General features: G+C 41.3%; 1 protein-coding gene across 3 annotated transcripts in view; it reads right to left on the bottom strand.

Moving 5' to 3' along the window:
* The window catches only part of AK4 (adenylate kinase 4), a 47,875-nt gene that overhangs the window by 11,219 nt on the left and 14,100 nt on the right, over positions 1-22,556 (bottom strand). For all 3 annotated transcript variants that reach the window (XM_077333451.1, XM_077333452.1, XM_077333450.1), the window contains exons 3-5: positions 10,050-10,169; positions 4,002-4,174; positions 2,942-3,060 (exon numbers count right to left, since the gene is read on the bottom strand). In XM_077333451.1, coding sequence (XP_077189566.1) covers positions 2,942-3,060; positions 4,002-4,174; positions 10,050-10,169 — 412 coding nt within the window. The remainder of the gene's footprint in view (positions 1-2,941; positions 3,061-4,001; positions 4,175-10,049; positions 10,170-22,556) is intronic.

The following is a 22,556-nucleotide window of genomic DNA, read 5'->3' on the forward strand; positions in this document are numbered from 1 at the left end:
TGGGGAGGAAAGCTATGGCAAATCTAGACAGCATCCTAAAAAGCAGAGACATCACCCTGCCAACAAAAGTGCGTTTAGTCAAGGCTATGGTCTTCCCAGTTGCAATGTATGGCTGCGAAAGCTGGACCATAAGGAAGGCCGAGCGTCAAAGAATTGAGGCTTTTGAACTCTGGTGCTGGAGAAGACTCTTGCGAGTCCCTTGGACTGCAAGGCGAACAAACCAGTCAGTCCTAGAGGAGATCAACCCTGACTGCTCTTTAGAAGGCCAGATCCTGAAGATGAAACTCAAATACTTTGGCCACCTCATGAGAAGGAAGGACTCCCTGGAGAAGAGCCTAATGCTGGGAGCGATCAAGGGCAAAAGAAGAAGGGGACGACAGAGAATGAGGTGGCTGGATGGAGTCACTGAAGCAGTAGGTGCAAACTTAAATGGACTCCGGGGAATGGTAGAGGACAGGAAGGCCTGGAGGATCATTGTCCGTGGGGTCGCGATGGGTCGGACACGACTTCGCACATAACAACAATAACAACAACAAGCAGTAGAAAAGAGCAAGTATCATTGCTGAAAAGCTCCAGACATGGTTCGGACCTAGTGTCATCCATGGCAGCACTGGGACTCTCACAAGTGGTTCCCAAGCCCAACCATCAGGCCAGCCACACCCTTAATCTGATTTTTGGTGCTGGGATACAGGAGGTTCTGGAATAGGCTTTGGCTGTGCCATAATCAGACCTCTATGCCCTGCGGGCCCGTTTATGGATGTCACCTCTTCCCTATTTGGGTGGCAGGCAGACTGTCCATCACATCACAAGTCAGGAATCTGGGGGTGACCTTAGGTGCCTTGCTAACTATGGAGGCACAGGTCAAGAAGGTAGCTAGCCAGGCATTTTTTCATCTTCACGAGGCTTGGCTACTAGCACCTTATTTTTCACCTGAACACCTTTCCATGGTGATCCATGCAACGGCCACTTCCAGAATTGTTTTCTGTAACTCGCTCTATGCCCTTGACCCTGACCCAGCAATTGCAGCTGTTGCAGAATGCGGCTGCTAGCGTCCTCAATGGAACATCTAGGAGGGCCCATATGAAACCAGTGCTGAGACAGCTGCATTGTCTACCAGTTGTGGCCCAGATCAGGCTCAAGGTCTTGGTATTGATCTTTAAGGCCCTTCACGGTCTGGGACCCACATATCTGAGGGACCGCCTTGTGCCCTATGTCCCTGGCAGGGCTTTCCACTTGGCAGATTCCAACTTATTGACTATTCCTGGCCTTAAAGATGCTCTCTTGACTTCGACCAGGGCCAGGGTCTTTTTGGTCCTGTCCCCTACCTGGTGGAATGTGCTCCCAGAGGAACTGCGGGCCCTCAGAGAACTTTCTGCTTTCCTGAGGGCCTGAAAAAATGGAGCTCGTCCACCAGGTTTATGGTCAAGTCTAGCGCTAGAGCCAATGTTATGGGTCCCCTCTTTGGTTGGAGCGATTACATCTCAGCTCTGAACATCTGGCCCCCATGCTGTCTCTGAAAGTTTTCATGTTAAGAATAAGGTTTTCGCAATCTTAAACTATTGTAATGTTATTGGGTTTTTAATGTGATTGATGGGTTTTATTCTATTATTGAATTTTATGTAACCCACCATGAGCCGTTCCCCGAGAGCAGCGGTCTAGAAATCAGACAGACAGACACCCTGCCACAAATTTTGTTAGGCTTTAAGATGCTAATGGAATTTTGTTCTTTTCTACACTGTTTAAAAAAAAAGTCTGCACAAGTTTCAAGTGTAAAAGTTATCAGACAGAATTACCCATGAATGTTTCAGTTGAAATACTTGAATCATCAAATATTTTAATAAAGACTACTTTTGAACTAATAGCGAATTAATTCAGTTCAAAAAAGAGAACACTGATCCCAGTTCTTAGAATGCTTCCAAGTATATTAACAGAACTGTCAGCAAATGTTAGAAACACACAATCACTGTATTAATATTACTGACACTTCTAGATCTTTCTAACACCCTGCAAGATAAATCAAGTTGTGAGGATGTGTTAGAATGCATTTTTCTCTATGTAAGAGACATTCTCTATAAATCCTATATTTCAAAAAGAAAGAAAGAAAGAAAGAAAGAAAGAAAGAAAGAAAGAAAGAAAGAAAGAAAGAAAGAAAGAAAGAAAGAAAGAAAGAAAGAAAGAAAGAACCACCGATGTGTGTGACTGCCACATGTAACAATCTACATTTAGATGTAGAATACCTAGTGTTAGTGTTCTGAAAAAGATCAGGTACCAGAATATTTTATATGTTTATAAAAGAAATGGGCATGTGGATACATTTAGACCTTCTTTGTCATAGGCTGTTGCATGTGTAAATGAATGTATTGGTTGTGGAGTTTACCAGTGTGTTGTAATATATAAAGCCAGTCTTCCACTCTTTAAGTTTAAAAACTTAAAGTTTTTAAAAACACACTCTTGCTGACAATGTATGAATTTAAGAGGTAATCATTTTGCTATATCTTTCTGAACCAAAGGGCTATAAAGGACATCTCTTCCTAATGCCAGATTTCTTGTTGCATACTCAACTTACTATTTCTTTCAACTAAGATATGTTAATGTGGATCCACTGGAGTGTTTCTAAAGGTAGGCTTTCTGTCCACAGAACACAACTTCCTTACCCTTGCCCTGCCTGCTGCAGCCCAAAAATGCCTGTCAAGGAACAATGCTGAAGGTTTACTGAGGCTGCAGGAAGAGGAAACAGGTGAGAAAGCCCACTTACTCTGCAGGTGTAACTCCTTCCATCTGTAGAAACATCCCAGGGGAACCAAACTGATGTCATGAATCAAAAAGCTCCATAATTCAAAGTTCAAATGAGCACAATGGATGAAAAACACTGATTTCTGAAACATGTAAAAATGCTTACATTCCACAAACTGCTTATGTGGATTTCAAATTTCTAACTCACTTGTACAGTTCCATCACAGGTTTTGCAGCATCTTTGTATTTCCTTAGCCTGATAGCAACAGCCTCCGGTTTATCATCTTCTCGCTGGATTAAAGGCTCGCCTGTAATGTCATCTATCCCCTGTTTATATGGAAGTGATATGAAAAGCAAAAGCATGAAATGTATCTTGCAAATGTATATATTATACAAATAAAGACTCACAATTTTGATCAAAGTTAACCAAGAAAATAAAATGTGCAAGCTATGTACATTATACAGATTTGAATCTGTTGATTGTGTGTAACTGTTTAATGATATTACATACAATGCACATTGTAATCAGCTTGATTAGAAATAGGTATGGGCACAAACTGGCTCATGAGCCAAAATTCAGGTCAAACTTGAAGCTCTGGAACCGATATTCAAGGAAGGCGCATTCCCTGAACATTTACTAGACTTTTTGGTCGGTTTGGTTCAGCTGTTTGGGGTCAGCCATTTAAACATTCAGTTTTGCTTCACCCCACTTCCAATCAGCCAGGAGAAAGGGGAAACCAAACTTCACAGACTAGTTGCGGGGGGGTCTGCTTGGCTTGGGGTTCATTTTGTGGGCTGCCCTGAACCTCAAACTGAACCACCATTTTTAGTTTTGTCCCATCCCTAATCAGAATAGAGGGGAAATGCCATAGGGCAGAAAATTAGAATATGTGGGGAGATAACAATCCTATATTCCTATTCAGCACGGAGGTGGGGTGTTCATTGTTCTGAATGAACTCAGTGAATTGTGAATGAACTCAGATTCAGCAATCTCATGTTGTAATCTCCCCTAGAACAAGGGTGCAGGATTCGTACCTCACTACAAATGTTAATATTCTGCCTGCAAGCATTTACCCTCTGCTCTAATAAAACTGATTACAATATGCATTGTACCTTTGCATCCAAAAAATCTTCTTGGTCTCTAAGGTGCTACTGGACTTGATTCTATCTGTTCTACTGAAGACTAACGCAGCTGCCCTCTGAAACCATCCATATCAATTGACAGATTTTTCATCAAATTACATTGTCCTAGCAATGCATTAACTTACATGCACACGAGGTGGATTAAATTCCATATTATATACTCGTCCACTAGCTGGGTGAATCCAACGAGCACTTAGGCGGTCTTTTAATGTCTCAAAGGGGATGTTCAAGCTTATCACCAGATCTAGTTCACATATTTTGTCAAGTGCTTCAGCCTGGCCCATGGTCCTAGGAAAACCTACATGCAAGAGAGAAAATATCACATTAAAATATGCAATTCATTTTGAAAAAGGACAACTTTTAAGAACTCCTATGAAACTGTTTCTACAACTTCTGATTTGTAATTGTTTTGGCACCCCTGTGCTGCAATTTGCAGAAACAACTTTAGTGTACTGTCCGTGAATGGTTGCAGAAAGGACTTTACTATACCACCTCTGAATGGCCTACTATGAAGGAAGGCAAATATGTAATAGCATACAAGCGCTACTATGGTAATCTGCATTACTACGAGAATTCTGAAATCTATCATCAGATACACAATCATCTGAGTAGAAGCCTACTATGTAGATGAAAGGAATACATGGATTGTAAGATGAATCAGTCATACCCTCACAACAAAGGCAAAGGATAATCACTTCCACATGGCTTCTCAGCTAATGCACTCAGTTCCTAGACAGGAAGGGAAATAAATGACTTTCTATACAACAACCAACATTTAAAGTTTTTGAATGCTTTCATAGATGAATGTATTGGTTATTGAACACCACCACAGCAAATATGATCAAAATGCAACTAGCTACAAAATATAAGTAGGGCCAGATGGAGGGGGGCTTCTCTACATACCTGAATGATGTTCCTCAAATAACTGGAACTTTAAGAAAATAATGCCCACATTTTGCCTAGCCCTGGTTTCTGTAAAGCAATGGTGGGAGAAAAGTGGAGGCTCAAACAGCCCTCCCTTAAAAAAAAGGAACCCCCTGTCATGTCCTCTAATGGAGAAGGTACAGGAATTGTGCAGCCTGGTCCACTGCTGGCCACCATTCAGCATGGCCAGACTTCTTCTGGAAAGATGCTATTAGTAGGGAAGAACAGCAAGTTGAATAACTGGGGGCAGATAAAGATAGGTTGGTGGCAGCAAAGGAGCAGGCCTGGTCTGGTACTACTGGTTAACACCATGTCACTGGATCTGACCTGGCCCTATCAGTGGCCACAACACTGCTCAGCCACAACTTTCCAGGGGAGAAGCCACCAAGGAGGAGGAAAGAGGGAAATCTAAGATGGGAGTCAGGAAGGATGGGCTGCTGAGTAAGGAGCAAGTAAAAGAGGGGAGAGGCTATGGGGGCTACCATGAAAAGGAAGGGGGGAGTGGGGGAAGAAAGGACTATGATAAATGAGATGCTCTTAGCAAGTTCTTGCTGATCCCCTACTTGTTAAAATATAAAATAATTTGCAAAAAGGTAGAGAAAATAGTTCTTGCCCAATTTCACTCTTCCTTGTGCTAACTTTCAATTTACAGGGCTTTTTAAAAATATGTAGCCAGCATTCAAAGATGCTCTTTCACATCTGAAGTGGGGAAATATGTAAAAATGTGTAGTTACTGCACTTGGCCACTTGCCCCATCAGTAATATACTGCCACATGGTAAAAGGAAATTCTTACTACATTGCATCCACAATTATGACACTGAAGTTTCTTTTAAAAAGAGCCTCTTGTGGCACAGAGTGAGTGGTAAGGCAGCAGACATGCAGTCTGAAAGGTCTGCCCATGAGGCTGGGATTTCAATCCCAGCAGACGGCTCAAGGTTGACTCAGCCTTCCATCTTTCCGAGTTCAGTCAAATGAGTACCCAGCTTGCTGGGGGGTAAACGGTAATGACTGGGGAAGGCACTGGGCAAACCACCTTGCATTGAGTCTGCCATGAAAACACTAGAGGGCATCACCCCAAAGGTCAGACATGAACCAGGCTTGCACAGGGGATACCTTTACCTTCGTTTCTTTTAAAGCAATACAAAAATCTAAAGTTACACTTTCTGCCCTTGAGGATTAGGGAAGGTTGAAAATGTAGATTATGTCCTCATTTGCTGCCCGTTTTACACTGAGGTTCCTAAGAAGCTAATTACCCATCACTAGATAATCGTCAGTCAAACCTGGAAATTGCCAAGCAGTTCTGGAATATGGAAACCTACAATTTACAGTCCCAGCAGCATAGTTTCTTGTTATAGCTTGTAAAACCCGTTAACTGATAGTGAATCCAGGGCTAGGACAAAAATGATATAATTTTAAACTTACCTATTGATTTTATGGTTTTTATATTAAACAGAGTTTGTTACATTTTTCTAACATTGTAAATATTTTTCTAACATTCAAATATTTGATGTTGAATTTTATGGTTTTTGACTGTATCATCCATCCATCCATCCATCATTCTGCCTGCCTCGTGTTTACGGCAGAAAAGTAGTGCAAAGTGAACAGCCCTGAACAAAGTTACCTATGTATTCATTAGTGGAACTGAACAGTGTTTGATACCATGGAAGATGTCTCTTTGTAGAATTTGGGTGCTCAAAATCCTTACCTAAGATCAAATAAGTCATGGGCCAAGTAGGTTTGAGGCTCTTTTTTTTTTTTTTTGGCCTGTTTCATCATGAGAGGATTCACACCAAGTGAAGCTCACAGGGAAAACAAAAGATCACATCACAGAGAATTTTCCCTTGTTAGTGTAATTTCACACATTCCAATTTTAAGTACTATATGCTTAATTAAAATATAATGCACGAACGTGACAAATGTGTGAATCAAACAGTCACAACTGGTTGCAGCTCCCTCTTGAGCATAAATTCAGTGGCAAATACAAGGTTATTTCTGTATGGTGAGGGAAGCAGCCCATATAACACAAGTGAATTTAAACAACCATATCCCACTTACTGTATTTATACAAAGAAGACACACCAGGTATTAACTGCAAGAAACAAGATGGTGCAGGAAAAGTGATAGGACAGATGTTTTGTTTCTTCCTTTATATAACTATACTTTCTTCTTCAGCCTTGATTAGAGCTATACATTTCATTTGCAACAGTAAAAATCAGAGACAGAAAGCTGTGTTCTGTCATTCATAAGAAAACAAAATGTTCATTCACAGACCTATTGCAAGCCACATGCATCTGCTCTCAAGGCCTTAAGCCAAGGCTGGTTTCTTTATGTAACAGGACAGGAACACTTTAGAATCTTGGCAGCAATTTATTTCCCATTCCACAAACTGCAGTATTTCAGGAATGATATACTTACTTGAGTTAGTGCCTGTTCTCTTCCTCCCCCACTGCTTCATCAACATTAGTGAGCTACAACTCTGCAATTCAGAAAGCTCAACTCATGTAGACATAAGCAAATAGCGACCAAGCCTATGTTCAGCATGTTCTGAGATATATGCAGTTTATAACCTCTCCCTCTTCCCATTCATAACATCTGTGTACAAGTAAAGATGCTACAAATTATTCATCCCCCTACCCCATGGCCCAGCAATCCCCTCTCCAACCTGAATTCTGCAGTGCAGCTGCAAAAATAAACAAAGCCTTTTAAAAGTCCAAAACATATGAGAAAGAGGAAATGCAGTACTTAATACTACAGATGCTTGGTGTTTCAAAGTCAGGGGGGGGGACCAAGAGCACAGTGAATCAACAGAGGGGAGCATAGTATTTGAGGGACAGCCTGGAGCAGTACACAACTGAACGCTATGAAGCAAGGACATCATGTGCTTAATTGCCACCTTCTTGAAACAACTCCCCCCCCCCTTGTCAGGTATGTTCCCTGTTAGTTCTCTGAAGAGTGACATTAATTGCAAAGACATTGACCATTTATGCACTGGAGGTTTCATGCAGGGCTGCAGACTGGAGTTTTAGTCGTGGCAGGTTGCCCCACCTCTTCCTGCACCCACATGGAGGAGTATTTGGCCCAGTGCACCTCATCTGCCCCCGATCTGTATTCCTGCATGGGAGGTGGGGCAGTGAAGTTCCCAGTGCATAAACGGTCATTGTCTTGCTTAATAATTGTTCAGTTCTGAAGACTGTATTGGTTGCAGGCAGCATATCCAAATCAGCTCTGTCCACAGCTAGCCTGCAGTTTCTCCTTTGATCTCAATCAAGAGGGGAAATCTCAAAGGGACCCACAAGTCCTGGGTCCCTTTGGGATATAGGCTTCTATACCGAATTCCTGTTCACAGACTAAGGGCATGCCCTTTTCCTCCATTGCACATCTTCTACCACCATGCCAAGTGCCAGGCCTCCCCAGTATCTGTGTGCAAAAATCCTTAGAAGACTATTTTGATTTTGAGTTAACTGACCACGTACATTCATGAAATTACACATCAGTCCGCTTATGTCTGTCCTAGGAAAATTAGTAAAAACTGTAATCAAATAATTATTAAACAGAAGAACTAAGTCTGCTGAGGGAAAGGGCTTCTGCAAAGGGAAGTCCTGTCTCACCAACCTTCTGGAGTTTTATGAGAAAGTGAACAACCATGTAAACAGCAGTGTCCTCGTAGACATTACATAATTTCAAAAAACTTTTGACAAGGTACCTCACCAAAGTTTCATGAGTAAATTTAGCAGGTACAGGATAAGAAGACAGGTTCCATTATGGATTAAAAATTGGTTAAATAACAAGAAGCAAGTAGACAGTTCTCAAAAGGCAAGAAAGTAAGCAGTGGAGCTGGTACTAATTAATTTTTCATTATTATCTGGAACTAGGGGTAAATAGGGCAGTGGCCACATTTGCAGATGACACAAAACTATTGAGGATGGTGGAAATCGAGGCTTAATTTAAAGAACTTGAAGAGGACCTCCATAAAGTAGATGAGTGGGTGACCATGTGGTAAATTACGTTCTGTTCTGTATAAGGTAACACAAGATTACACAAAAAATGCCAGCTTCAAGTATAAGCTAATGCGCTCTGAGTTTGCTTAAACTGGAAGGGAAAGTATTTTAGGGTCATAGTCAGTGTTCCTTCTAAGCTGTGCATGTGAGCAGCCACTCTGTAACATAAGAAGCATTGCTCAGCAGCAATCTAGAACCATGCAAAGTCTTGCACTGCCTATTACCCATTTTGAAATATACGGATAGCAAACTATATTCGGTATTCCTTCAACTGTATTTAGCCAAGAAATGGCAGAAAACAAGGCCTTCAGGCCCATATATGTACACCAGAAATCGGCAAGATGTACCTTACTTTAAACAGAAAATATTCTTTGGCCTTCTGAAGATCAGTGACACTTTGTGATGCATTAGATTCCTGCCTGTGTGAAGTATGAAAAGTATCCCGACAAGTGCTGGATTGGATCAAATGTTTCCTTTCTGCTGAAACAGTAGCCTTGGTCCATCAGATGAAAATTCCTCATTTACAGGAAGTTGGAAATGGATCCAATGGTCTTTTTAGTCTCCTGTTTAGTATCCTACATTTGCTAACAAAGATAATCTGGGCCCTATTTTTCTATGAAAGAGAAATCATTCACACATTTCCATACTAAGATTTCTGATTTATAAAAATCAATTTGCTTATTTGAAAACAACTGTGCACTGGCCTTGTTAAGTTAACCAATATTATTCAATTGGCTTGTTCAGGCAACCTCTAATTCTTTCACAAACGGATCCTTGCAGAAAAATGAAAGCAGCATGTTTGCAGTTTAGGAGTACTCCAAGGTAAGTGCATTGAACTGAGCCAAAAGAAATCTCAGAGAGCACAGAGTTTTGTCACTTTAGCCTCTAAATAAATGCATCTTGAAGACAGGAACCCACACAGATTTCTCCATCTGTATTTAACACTTAAAAGCAGCCAGAAAAGTTTAAACTATGAACAGCTTTGTCATTAACAGCTCTTGAGATTGTTTCACTTGTCTCCCAGGTCTACCACCAGTTGCTAAAAATATCTGAAATATTTTGCATAATCTTCACAGTTTAGGTTAAACAAACAAGTTATTTGTGGAAATGTAATATTAAACACATTTATTGATGTTACAGGAGACCTATTCATTCCTCCTAGCATTTAACTAAGCCAATAGGGAGGACAGTATATACATAAAATAAATAATAATAATTTACAAAACTATTAAATAATAAATAAGCCTTACCATCCAATAACCAAGGCTGGACCTGCATTTTGTCCAGTTCTGTCATCATGACACGTGTGAATACATGATCTGGCACCAAAAGGCCGCTCTCTATATACTGCTTTGCCAATATACCAACATCTGTTAGGAAAAACAAAACCTTTTAGTTAAAAGCAGGTACATAACCTAACAAGTAGGCCCCCCTGCCCAGCTGATCTTCTCCAGAATCACTTCTCCAGCTCAGGAACAGATATCAACAGTTTGGGAGAAAAAGGGGATAAAAGGCTGGGTTTATAACATATATCTAACTCTAAGAAGTCTTCTAAAATGCCTACTGCTTCCTGGGTACAGAAAAAGGAGAAAATCATAGGCAGACTGGCTGAATAGTTAGTCTTCAGTGTCTTTTGACATCACCAGGAAACACACCATTCACAATCATCACATTATCATTCCAGCTTTCACATTACAGCCAAAAATCAATGCTGCTAAGCAACACAATGGCATGAACTTCATCTTAACTATCTCACATCTGCAAAGCACAAGGCCAGTTTTAAGGTAGTATTATGCTCAGAAAGAAAAACTGGTAAACAAACACACACACAAGTAGCCAAGATATAGACAAAACACATCACGCTCAAGAAGAAAGCACCTAGCAAGGGAGAATAAAGTATGGAAGGGGAGGATGAAGGTGGCACAGCTTGGAGAATAACAGTCTAAGAAACTGTGACCAAGGTAATTAGAGACAGATGAAGCAATAGATTAGAGCAGGTAACTGGAGAAATGAAATGATACTGGCAATAAATAAGGTAGACCACAGAAAGCTAGGAACAAGGGAAATAAATCTGAACAGATGTTCAATTCTTACTCATCTTGTTAAGAGTTCCATTTCCTTGATGGCCCCTTTCACTGCAAGGCATATAACCTTGGATACATCTTCTGTGTTATTTTTTCTTTTCTTATTAGCACAGATTAGTTTATTTCATGACCAGGATGCCAGTTGCTAGCTTGTTCAGCCTCCCCCCCCCCCATATACACATTTCTGACAAAGGAAGATCCAAATTAGATGCTTCTGGGAGAGATAACAATAACAGGGGGGAAATAGGTCAAAGGAAACAATGAGTGGCAGTAATCTGCCTCACCAGATAAGCTGGAAGAGTAGTTGTAACAAATAATTTTTTCCAGGCATTCAACAGTCTGAGCCTGTAACAACATGTATTTTCATTATATTTTTGTTCAAGTGTTTTGTTTGAAAAGGGTAAAAATATCCCATTAAAGCAGGCCTTTTTATGACGGTACTGATACTGGCACCTTTTTTTAGGGTTCGGACAAGTCCAGGGAGGGGGTGTAATTGGTGAACCATATATAAGATACTGATTAAAACAAACTTTAAAATATCAGAACAGCAATACTCTTCATTAGGGTGACACACCTTACTGAGAAAGTTTTTGGAATTTCCCCAGAAGGTCATACTGAAGCTAGCAGTTAAGCAGGCAAGCCAGGAAATATGTGCTGTGGGTCAGGGAGATGATGCCTACATGATAGAAAAGTTCTGTCTGCAAATCATTAGTCTCCAGAGAGAACACGGTCTCCACTAAGTTAAATAAAACAGAAGTTCAGTGACATTTGAAGACTAATAAAAGGTTCTGCAGCATGAATTTTTGATTGCTAGAACTCACTTCTTCAGATGCTCATGGAAAAGAAAACATTTTGGAAATCTAAATAAAAACAGAGGAGGTGGAGCAGAGATGAGCCTAAAGCAAATCCTCTTATAAATATTTCAGGTATGATTCCCTGTATAACTGTCTAGAACAAATCTGGTTGTTAAACATAATGGATGAGAAGAAAATCCAGAGATTTCAGCTTAATTAATCAAGGAAGAAACAGTGTGCAACGTAAGGAAAATTAACTATTGGTTCAAGGTTCGTTGGCACATGTTTAGAAGAGCCAGTTAAATCTCTATGAAGGTTGAGCTACTTGCAATTAAAGGAAGAAACAGAACTCTATGTTTATGCCAGGAAGAGAGTGTTCAATTTCTCAATGAATTTCATTCAGCACTTTAGCACTATATATTTCCTTTGACTTTCAGATCTGACATAGTATTATTCCTCCTCTGTTTTCTGAAGGGAAACCATTGAGAATGGTGTATCTAGCTCATACAAGCAGTGTTCCCTTCTTATGGAAGACAAACATGCAGGAATAAAAAAGACATAGGGAATCAGAGAAGCTTTTCAGTTTATTTAGAGGACTGAATCCTGGAGAAGAGAAAGATTAAGTAAAAGATTACCTTTTCCTTTCGGATAAATCTATTCCCCAATACCACATGGGTTACATATTAAAATTATACACATGACAAGACACTATTACTAGCTAATGTACACAGCATACTCAACCACTGCCCAGCAGTCTAAAGATAAACTACCCTTTAACCCAATTTAAAATATCACCCAGCAGATCCTCCCTTGGAATGTCTTCATGTCCTTGAGCAAAAAGGCTAAACAGTGTTTTCAGGTGGCCAGATTTCTTACATATTAACTCAAAGACACAGTGGAAAAAGTAAACTCTTCAGCTTGTTAAAAAACTTGTTTTAAGGGAAGGGTCCTGTTTCATGCTCTATATATCCCCAAACAGAACTTTGACCAGCCTATGACCTAGGAAAAACTTTTACCTTCTGCTCAATAGCTTCAGCAACAGTAATCTTTTCAGCAAACAGGATCCCCAGCCAAATGCAATTAGAAACAACAGATTTTGTATATTTGATTAAATTCCAGATTCAGCATCCCAGCAGTAAACTGCAGACTTCTGGAGTTAGGTTGCACTGATGACAGTCAAACAAAGAACCAGACAGCAAATCTAACATGAATATAAGACTGAAGACATAATCCCACAGGGATAATGACAGAAAGTCTTTGCCACTGGTTTATTGGCTGGACCTGTACAATAATGGTTAGCTCTCAGTCCCGATACTAACCATGGCAATATTGGTAGGGGCATCTCTTTAATACAAGGAGTTCCATTCAACGGAAGATATTTACCTGCTGTTGGTCAGTAGGGATAAACTAAAGGTTATATTAAATGTATTACATATGCTGTTTAATGGACTCCCTGGCTGAGCTCATGGAAGTGAACTCAAGCATAGGTCTGGAAAGCCCAAAGAATGTTAGTCTTGGGATGAATGACATTATGAAAGACTTCATGGCTGACATGGTAAGTACGTGGATCACCCACTGATTAATCAGGCTCAATACAATAAAGAGATCATCTAATCAATCAAGTCAAAGATTACTGGAGTCATGGAGTTACTAGCTCGTAAGATCTACCCTGATGAGGGACCATTGGAGATGGTCCATTCACGCTGATGTCTGGATCCCTGTTGTTGTTTTTTCAGTCTTCCCATAAGAAGTTTTCAATGGTACTTGTAAGCTTTACAGTTAAAGCATTCATTGATCTCTGAATGGAACACTGACCTTGCACACTGATGTGGTCACTCCTAGTTACCCTCCTGGCTAAGGGGGAAACTGCCTTGATTTTCTGAAGAATGGATGGAAAGGAAGAATATTCTTGAAAATTCCGACTGATATATGGCATATAATACCTTTAGAGGCCTATTATATGGTTATTCCTCAGGGTTAAAAAATCTTAATTTACCACCCACATTTACATAATAAAGGTAAAGGTAAAGGTATCCCCTGTGCAAGCACCGGGTCATGTCTGACCCTTGGGGTGACGCCCTCCAGCGTTTTCATGGCAGACTCAATACGGGGTGGTTTGCCAGTGCCTTCCCCAGTCATTACCGTTTTACCCCTCAGCAAGCTGGGTACTCATTTTACCGACCTCGGAAGGATGGAAGGCTGAGTCAACCTTGAGCCGGCTGCTGGGATCGAACTCCCAGCCTCATGGGCAAAGCTTTCAGACGGCTGCCTTACCACTCTGTGCCACAAGAGGCTATTTACATAATAGCATCCAGTAATACTGTTCCAGTGTGAGATAAACACTTGCAACCAACCAAATGAGAGACTGCAATTCTACCTATACCTATGCAATTCTATTTGGCAAGGCATTTTGCATAGACAACTGTTACACAGAAGCCATGCTAATGAAAGAATCTGCACCAGAAGTCTCCTTAGCTTATGCTACTCAGTTCCTTGGATTATATTTAACTAAGGCTGCAGACAAGCTATATTCATGCTACAAAATGCTCACAGGAGCCTCCCCTATATTGCTTGGTAACAGGTTCCTAATTGGGACTCACTAGTGCAGTAAGCAGAGAAGTGAATACATGACTCACTGAAGGGTCCATCCCTACTGAAGTGAGAAGTGGCTGAGAGGCATATAATTTTAAGAAAATATAATTGGACTTATCTGACCTCAGCAAAGTACAGGACAGGCTCAAATTTTCTGTCTTGTGACATGGTACTCATGCAAGTAGTTGCCAGGCAACCCCAGGGTCTCTTAAACTATGCTGATTATCTAGATACCTTTTATAGCCTAGTTAGTTTTTGGTTACCTTGGTGGATACCTTGTGTGAAAAGAAGGATATGTTTATACTCTCTGTATAATTCACCTTGATCTCTCCACAGCTTTTAGTATGACGGAGTCATTCTTGATGTTCTGCATGGGTTGAAAATTCCCTACAAAAATCTGCTTGCTACTGTTTTGGTACTGTCTACTTGCTCTATGGCTGTGAGTAGCTTCAAATTTCCATACCATCTGTCTGTGGCCGAAAAACTATGCATGCAAGTTTTTTTTGTTTCAATTAACATGATGGGAATGTTTATGACCCATATCTTGCTGCAGCAGAATCCTCAAAGAACCCACACAGCAAGCAGGAAAAATCCGGTCAGAGACAAGTGCTTTTATACTAACCCTAAGAATGATTACGTAATATTCTACTGTTTCTGTTCAGTTTATCTAAAAGTGTTGTACTTCTAACATTTAAACTTGCAGTGGCTTTCAGTGTGAATTTAAGTGTTGCTAGTGGAACGTCAGATATCTAATTTGTGCCTACTGGATATTGGACAGCAAGGAGCAGGTATTCATTTGGACACACAACTAGCATCTAAAAATATTGTGTCAAACTTGCAATGCCTCTTGGCAACAGCCACCAATTACCCAAATCTCATCAGATTTCAGAAGCTCAGCAGGGCCAACCCTGGCTAGTACTGCATAACTTGACCCGGATAGCCCAGGCAAGCCCAATCCCTTCAGAACTCAGAACCTGGCTAGTATTTGGATGGAGTTCTTCCAAGGAACACAAGGGGTCATGACACAGAGGCAGTCAATGGCAAATCACTCCCAATTATCACTTGCCTGGCTGTCAGACAATCCTTAGATGTTCTAGCTACACCACACACATATCTTTAAACCGCCCGTGGCGCCGAGGGGGCCACGGACTAAATAAATGGTTAAGGGGTTCTAAGGTGGGATTTGTCCGTGATGAGGAAGGGTCCAGATTGGACCCTTCCTCAGGACAGACAATCGGAGGGACCAATTGGCAGGCGCGCAGCTACTCCCCCAACTTGGCTCATCAACGATCAGATAAAGAAAAAATTGGTTTTACTTAATAATTGACTAATTTGGTCACCCTGCTGTTGTTTGGTAAAGCTTTTTTTTCAAGTAAGGCTTGTTTTTCATCTTTGTTTTAATGGATTTTAATGAAGATATTCTTGGGAGCCATTATGGCTGAAAAGTGATCTACCAATGTAAAGAGAGAAAACTATACAATAAAACATGCACATAGCTGCTACAGCACTGTGCTATTCCTAGCACCATTTCAGGCAGGCAGACTAAAACATGGCTGGCGCTGGCTCAAACCCCTAGTGCTGAATAGCCAGTAACGATGTAATGGTCTGCCTTTAGCCTTAGTAGGAAAGATGGACTACAAATGAAAACAAACAAAATAAATGAAAGTGGTGAGATACTGTCTGGTAACTGTGAGACAGGATGCTGGACTAGATGGACCACTGGTCTGATCCAGCAAGGCTCTTCTCATGTTCTTCACTATGGCAGTCAGCAAAAAGGAAAAACCTACGCAAATGATTTAACTTCAGGAATGACAGAAAGCACACTGAAATTATATCTTTATTGCCAGGAATTCCATTTTTAATTGTTAATGGCTATTTCACTTCATGGAATGGGGGTGGGTTCCTGCAAAAGAGTTGTAGGAAAGCTACACAGTCATGCGTTTCATCTTCCCAAACATCTAATTTCTGTTGAAAATGACACAGCAAGAAAAGTTGAGAGGCAAGCGACAACTCACTGAACTGCAAAGATGAGTCACTGGTTAAAAGACATGGAACATTTCATTAAAGTCAGTTTAACCACACATGGGTTTGGGCAAACTATGACAAATAAAAGTTACTTTTTTCATAAAGAAGTTACTTTGTATGGTGCCCCCAACATTTGTCTCTTGAAGTGAATGCTTATTCTTCACTGCAGCCTTCTCACTGTCCTTGCCTAGTGCCTCTAAAGATAACAACTGAAAGCATTATGCAACAAAATGTTTCAATGCTTTTGGGGGATGACCTGTAATAACATCCTTCATTATGTAATTTAAGAGACAAGCCAAAAGCTTAAGAACGTTCCTACTGCTAGAAAATGCCAGTCCCCAACGTAGTCTGTAATGTAAGCGGGTTTTGACATTTACTCATCCTCAAAACCAAGCTTGCCTGAGGTCTGTCAAGAGTAAGATCTGCTAGCTTAGTCATGGAATTAAAGGTTAATTAAACATACACACCCCGTATCCACCAAGAAGTCTGAAATTATCATGCGTCTATTATCATCCACCAAAGGACACCCACTCCTGTCATCATTGCTCACAATAAACAGAACAATCCAGCTTCTTTTGGGAGGCCGAGAGAACATATACAACTTAGCTTTGGAATAAAGGCACCTGTAAGAGTTTACACTTTCCAGCTCCATTCTTCAGCCGCGGCCTTGCCAGGCTTTGCCAGAGTTGCCCAGGGTGGAACAAAGTCCCCCCAACACTTCTCCCCCATCCTGAAAAGACCCACCAAGGCCTGTGGAGGCCTTGGAGGGCATTTTAGGGATTGATGGTGGAAATAGACTGCCTCCCAGCATACCCCCCTTAGGCCCCAATGCTACCCCCACCCGGAAAAGGCCTGCTGATGCCTTCAGGTGTCTCAGTGGGCCTTCTGGGGGCAGCGTGAAGGAGTGGACTGTCCCCCTTAACAGGCCTGTCAAGGCCTGTGGAAGCGTTGGCAGGCCTTCTGGGGGTGGCGTGGGGAAATAGACTGCTCCCCAGTGCTGCAGGCCTTTTGGGGGTGGTGGATGGGAGGCCCTGGCTGGCCTACCTGGGGAGGGGAAGGGGAGAGAACATTGTATTGTTAGATATAACTGGCTTTGTTGCTAGCTGGTGTGTGAGTATACAGCACTTTTACAGCACTGTGCATGCTTGTTAATGTGCTTTGCAAAAAGATTTCTTATTTTCGAGTAACTGTGTCTGTGTTCCCCACTTACATGTCCTTGAATCAAGTCTATGTATTTCCAAGAAAATAACTGCAGCTTTTCAGTTCAGATGGCAGAGCAAGGCTGTACTGCTGACAAGGGCTTCTGCTTGATTTAACTGCTCTGTCAGGAGATATTTTGGGGTATTGTTTTTAATGTCAAGTTCTAGCCAGGAAATTAAGAGGACGTCAGAAGCAAATTTATGATTTTGTGTATTACTGGTTTTATCTAGTTGTACACCTCCCTGATATGGCTGTGCTGAGAGGGGCAGTTAATAATAATAATAATAATAATAATAATAATAATAATAATAATAATAATAATAATAATAATAATAATAATAATAATAATAATAATAATAATATAGGCTAGATATCAGGAATAGGCTGCCTAAGGAGGTGGTGAGCTCCCCCTCACTGGCAGTCTTCAAACAAGGTTAGATACACACTTTTCTTGGATGCTTTAGGATGCTTTGGGCAGAATCTGCATTAAGCAGAGGGTTGGACTATATGGCCTGTGTGGCCCCTCCCAACTCTATGTTTCTATGATTCTATGATGATGCTAATAATAATAATAATAGTTGAGTTTTAAATTATGTTGTTTTATTGTAAGCTGCTTTGAAGAAAACAAAAAGGTATCAGGACATTATTGAAATAGATTTATTTGCTGCTCAATCCTCAGCCTTCCCAGAGCAGGTGGGCACAATGTAAAACATTAAAAACTCTCATCTAATTGAAACATCATCTAAGGCCAACCTATATTTGCTTATTTATACGGTGCAAAGGTTGCCAATAAATCTGAAACTCATATTGTGATGAGAGTCATGAACATATTTTGTTACTAGCTGTGCAACACAAGAGTCCCACTACCATGTGGTTTAAAATCAAAGAGAAGAATCCCTGCTAAATATGAAATCAGAATCTTTGCCCAATTCTGTTTTATGCGATTAACCTTGTCAGAAATGGTAGAAGTTAAAACTGGAAGAAACTGATTTGCTGTCCTCCCGAGAGCCACTACCAGAACAAATGTTCATAAACTTCAAACTTCAAAGTAAAAATGTAAAGGTGTATCCCCTGTGCAAGCACCGAGTCATGTCTGACCCTTGGGGTGACGCCCTCCAGCGTTTTCATGGCAGACTCAATACGGGGTGGTTTGCCAGTGCCTTCCCCAGTCATTACCGTTTACCCCCCAGCAAGCTGGGTACTCATTTTACCGACCTCGGAAGGATGGAAGGCTGAGTCAACCTTGAGCCGGCTGCTGGGATTGAACTCCCAGCCTCATGGGCAAGTAGCAAAGGTAAAATCATCGTATCTCTATTGTGAATGCTCCTTCACTAAATTAAAGACCAACAAGGGACTAACAACATTAAAAGGCAACTCTACACACAATTTCTCATCACTGTACTCAAGTAAAACTGGTGGCTACATTTCACAGTATTTGTGCTGCATAACAAATGGCCCTGCTTACTGTTGACTGGATCCAAAGTAGCCTTCATGGCCCATTTGGCTCATGGAAAGGTGTCTACAGTTTCCCCTTTGTATTTCATATGGGTGGTCACATTCCACTGTTTAAGGGTCGTCAGCACTCATAGACAGCTTTTAGGGTAATGTGAAGCACTACCAAAGACAGGAAAAACCCACTCTAATCATGGTTCCTTGGATCCAACTCTTGAAGTTTGCTTCTAAATAAAACTTAAAAGGTGCACGTCCATTCAGTCAGTGCAAGATCCAGAGCTCTTGCTTTGGATTAACATTTACACAGTGTTCCTTGAAGTATATTTAAGTTTAGAGTTCATTAAAGCTTGTAACCAAGATGAAGTTTCCTACACACTCTGGAGTTTTACCATAGATACAAATGAGAATAAGCTAGTGCCTTTTGAAAGCTATTAGTTTTACTTCCATGAACTAATTCATTAAAAGATTCTTCTAATTTTTGTAACTCTAGGTGGCAATGTATAAAAAGTCCTTTGCTGTACCCCTTCAGGAATCCATGCAATTGTTCTTGATAGTTGTCAAGTTGGGCTGACTGGCTTTGCTTCTTTGTCTACCCCCCTTTCTTTGATGGTTTTGGATAAGTGTTATGGCAGTGATTAACTGAGAAGCCAAAGTACATTCACAATATAGTACCATGGCACAGATCTTGAGCAAGGTCACACTTGCATGGGGCAAACAGGTAAAAGTTGGTCTCTGCTCTGTGTTTGCTTGATTTTCAAAAAGGAATTCAGATTTGTTGGGAATTTGTTGGGAATTATTTTGTAACAGAAACATGACTCACTGTCTCAACTCCCTCTGTTTAGGAATTGTGAAGTACATAAACCTTATTAAAACAACACTGCCAGGTTACTATCTTGTTTTCAGTTATGAGGATCAGAATGCCCTATTGAGATAAGTTGAGCTTAAACCCAAGTCACTGCATGTTAGGATCTTTGTGATAATTGTATTCTATCCCCGCCCCCCCCCCAAAAAAAAACATGTTCTTAGCATCATTCTAAAAAGAAACTGCAAAACAGTGTTAGGCACTGTGTGTTGCAAGCTTGCAAGCTTACAAGCTTTCTCCTCCTCCTGTCATGTAATTTCTGTGAATTTATTGCCCTAGAGCAGGGGTAATCAAACTGCGGCCCTCCAGATGTCCACGGACTACAATTCTCACGAGCTCCTGCCAGCGGGGCTCCTGAGAATTGTAGTCCGTGGACATCTGGAGGGCCGCAGTTTGACTACCCCTGCCGTAGAGGGACTTCCTTTGACACAGTAACATGCAATATATTATAGTACAGCAATATGTGTTGCCTTTGCTGTACTAAAGTTTATATTGTTTCAGAAAAGCACAGGAATCCCTTGTTATGGATTTAGCTATCACGTGAGCTATACATGATTGTTGAACTGTATTGAACTCTAAACCATATTGGCTTCTGCATATGGGAGGGGGAGGAGCCTGCATGCCTACTCACAACTTTAACTGCCTCCTGTCTCCCCACCCCTCAGTCCTCTTTGAGTCTGCCTTTTAACACAGGTGGGGTGTCACTTCCAGTAGCAAGTCACTTCTGGGGGCATGGCAGGGAGGTGTGGCCAGCTGACATTACTTCCAGGGCTCCTTGAAGCCTGCAAAATTATTTCATGGGCACCTGCATGGTCAAAAGGTTGAAAAACGCTGGCCAGATGGATTACAAAAACTGTGACTAACCTAATATCTAAGGGCACTTCTGTGCCATTAATAAGTCTTTAATTGCTACTATGAATATGAAGCATCAAACACTATTACTATAAAATTTCAACATAAAAAGCCAAAATTGCTATTTAGTGACTTGTAAAAGGGATGGTGCACCCAAAAGATCTGTCTTCTTGAAGGCTACAGTTGGGTGTATGTGTGTGAGATAAAAGTCAATCAGATTTTTTTTGCTCTTTCAATAATTTTTTATTGCTTGTTTAGAGAACTTGCCATTCATACTCTGGATTGTCCCAAGCAAATAACCTTATCTTTTTCACCTGGGGTCTTCAGACTCCTGTGAACTAAGTGAATGTGCCCAGGATGACTTTTAAGTGTTCAAATTAGACATTTGAAATCATTTTTGAGCCCTATCACAACAGCCCTGACAACTGGACAAAAATATACTGCATAGGCATATGTAGGGCTGAAATTTTTCCACAGCATCAGGGTATTTTCTGTATGGGTAAGGCTGACAATGTAATGGCTACTCCTGGAGATGCTTGTGCAACTTGCCCTCATGCCATCTGTAAACTGTGAGCAGTATAAATAAACAGTATAAATAAAACAGTAAGGGGGGTTGGGGTGGGCCGAGTCTGGGATTGAAATCTGGGATTGGCCCCTTGCCCCCTCCCACTTTGCACCTTCTGATTGGCCCCTCCAATTGTCAGACCGGGGCCAAGGGGCCAATTGGAAGGGGCACATAGCCCCCATTACAGCTCTGACCGTGGACACACCAGGTAGGCAGCTGGGCAGGTGAGCAGAGGGGTGGCTCACTTCCCCGCAGCTCAGCAAGCGCGCCTGCCACCTAAAAGAGGCGGCAGGTGCGCTTGCCGGACTGCGGGGAAGGCCTGGAGCCGGGGGGGGGTGGCAATCTTGCCCGCGGCCCGACAAGCGCACCCGCTGCCTCTAAGAGGTGGTGGGCGCACTTGCCGGGCCACGGGGAAGGCCTGGAGTCGGGGGGGGAGGGAGCCGAAGCCGAGGGGAGGCCCACCTGGACATTGTATCTTCCTTCCTCTCCTTTCTTTTCTCTCTCTCGCTGCCTCCATCTCTCTCTCTCTCTCTTTCTCTCTCTCTCCCTTCCTTTCGTCCTTCTATCCTTCCATCCATCCCTTTATCTCCTTTCTCTTTCCCATCCATCCCTTTCTCGTCTATTTTTCTTTCTTTCTTCCATCCCTTTATCTCCTCTCTCACTTTTTCTCTCCTTCTCTCTATTCCTTCCTTCCTTCCAACCCAAGACTTCACAGCACCACACTCCACCATCACACCATGCTAGAGCCCATTGTATTTCTTGCTACAACGGGCTTAAGCTACTAGTCTATCAATATTCTGTACCACCTTGAGAAGAAAAGGTCAATACTAACAGCAACACAACTACCCTATTGAGAAGTCCAACGTGTGTGGCCAGAAGGCACTGAAGGCTCTTTTTGAAAAAGCAAAGGTAATCTTTTTCTGATAAGGGTCCTTATGATGGCAGCAGGGATAAAGCTACAACATAAAATTCAAGTGTTTCTGACAAAGCAGAAAGATAAAAAGGGGTATGGGTACATGCAGATATGATTTCAGCCTCAGACTGAGCCTCTAAAAACACTACAACTATTCAAAAACAAGCTGATCAGATATAAATCATAAATAATAAGGAGAAGTTAATAGGAGCTTCATCTACATTTAGGGATAAGTCAGCAAACAAAATAAAATATGTATTTTAAAAAGTAGAATAATAGACTAATACAGTATTTTTTTTTATTTTTTAAATAGAAGACCCATAGAGTACTGGCAGCAGGTAAATTATGACCTATTAAAGGATAACATAATAGAAAACTGAGTTATGCTAAAATTATTAAGCTCGAATAAAATATGAGA

This window comes from Paroedura picta, chromosome 4 (genome assembly GCF_049243985.1).
Source record: "Paroedura picta isolate Pp20150507F chromosome 4, Ppicta_v3.0, whole genome shotgun sequence".
NCBI classification, from domain to species: domain Eukaryota; kingdom Metazoa; phylum Chordata; class Lepidosauria; order Squamata; family Gekkonidae; genus Paroedura; species Paroedura picta.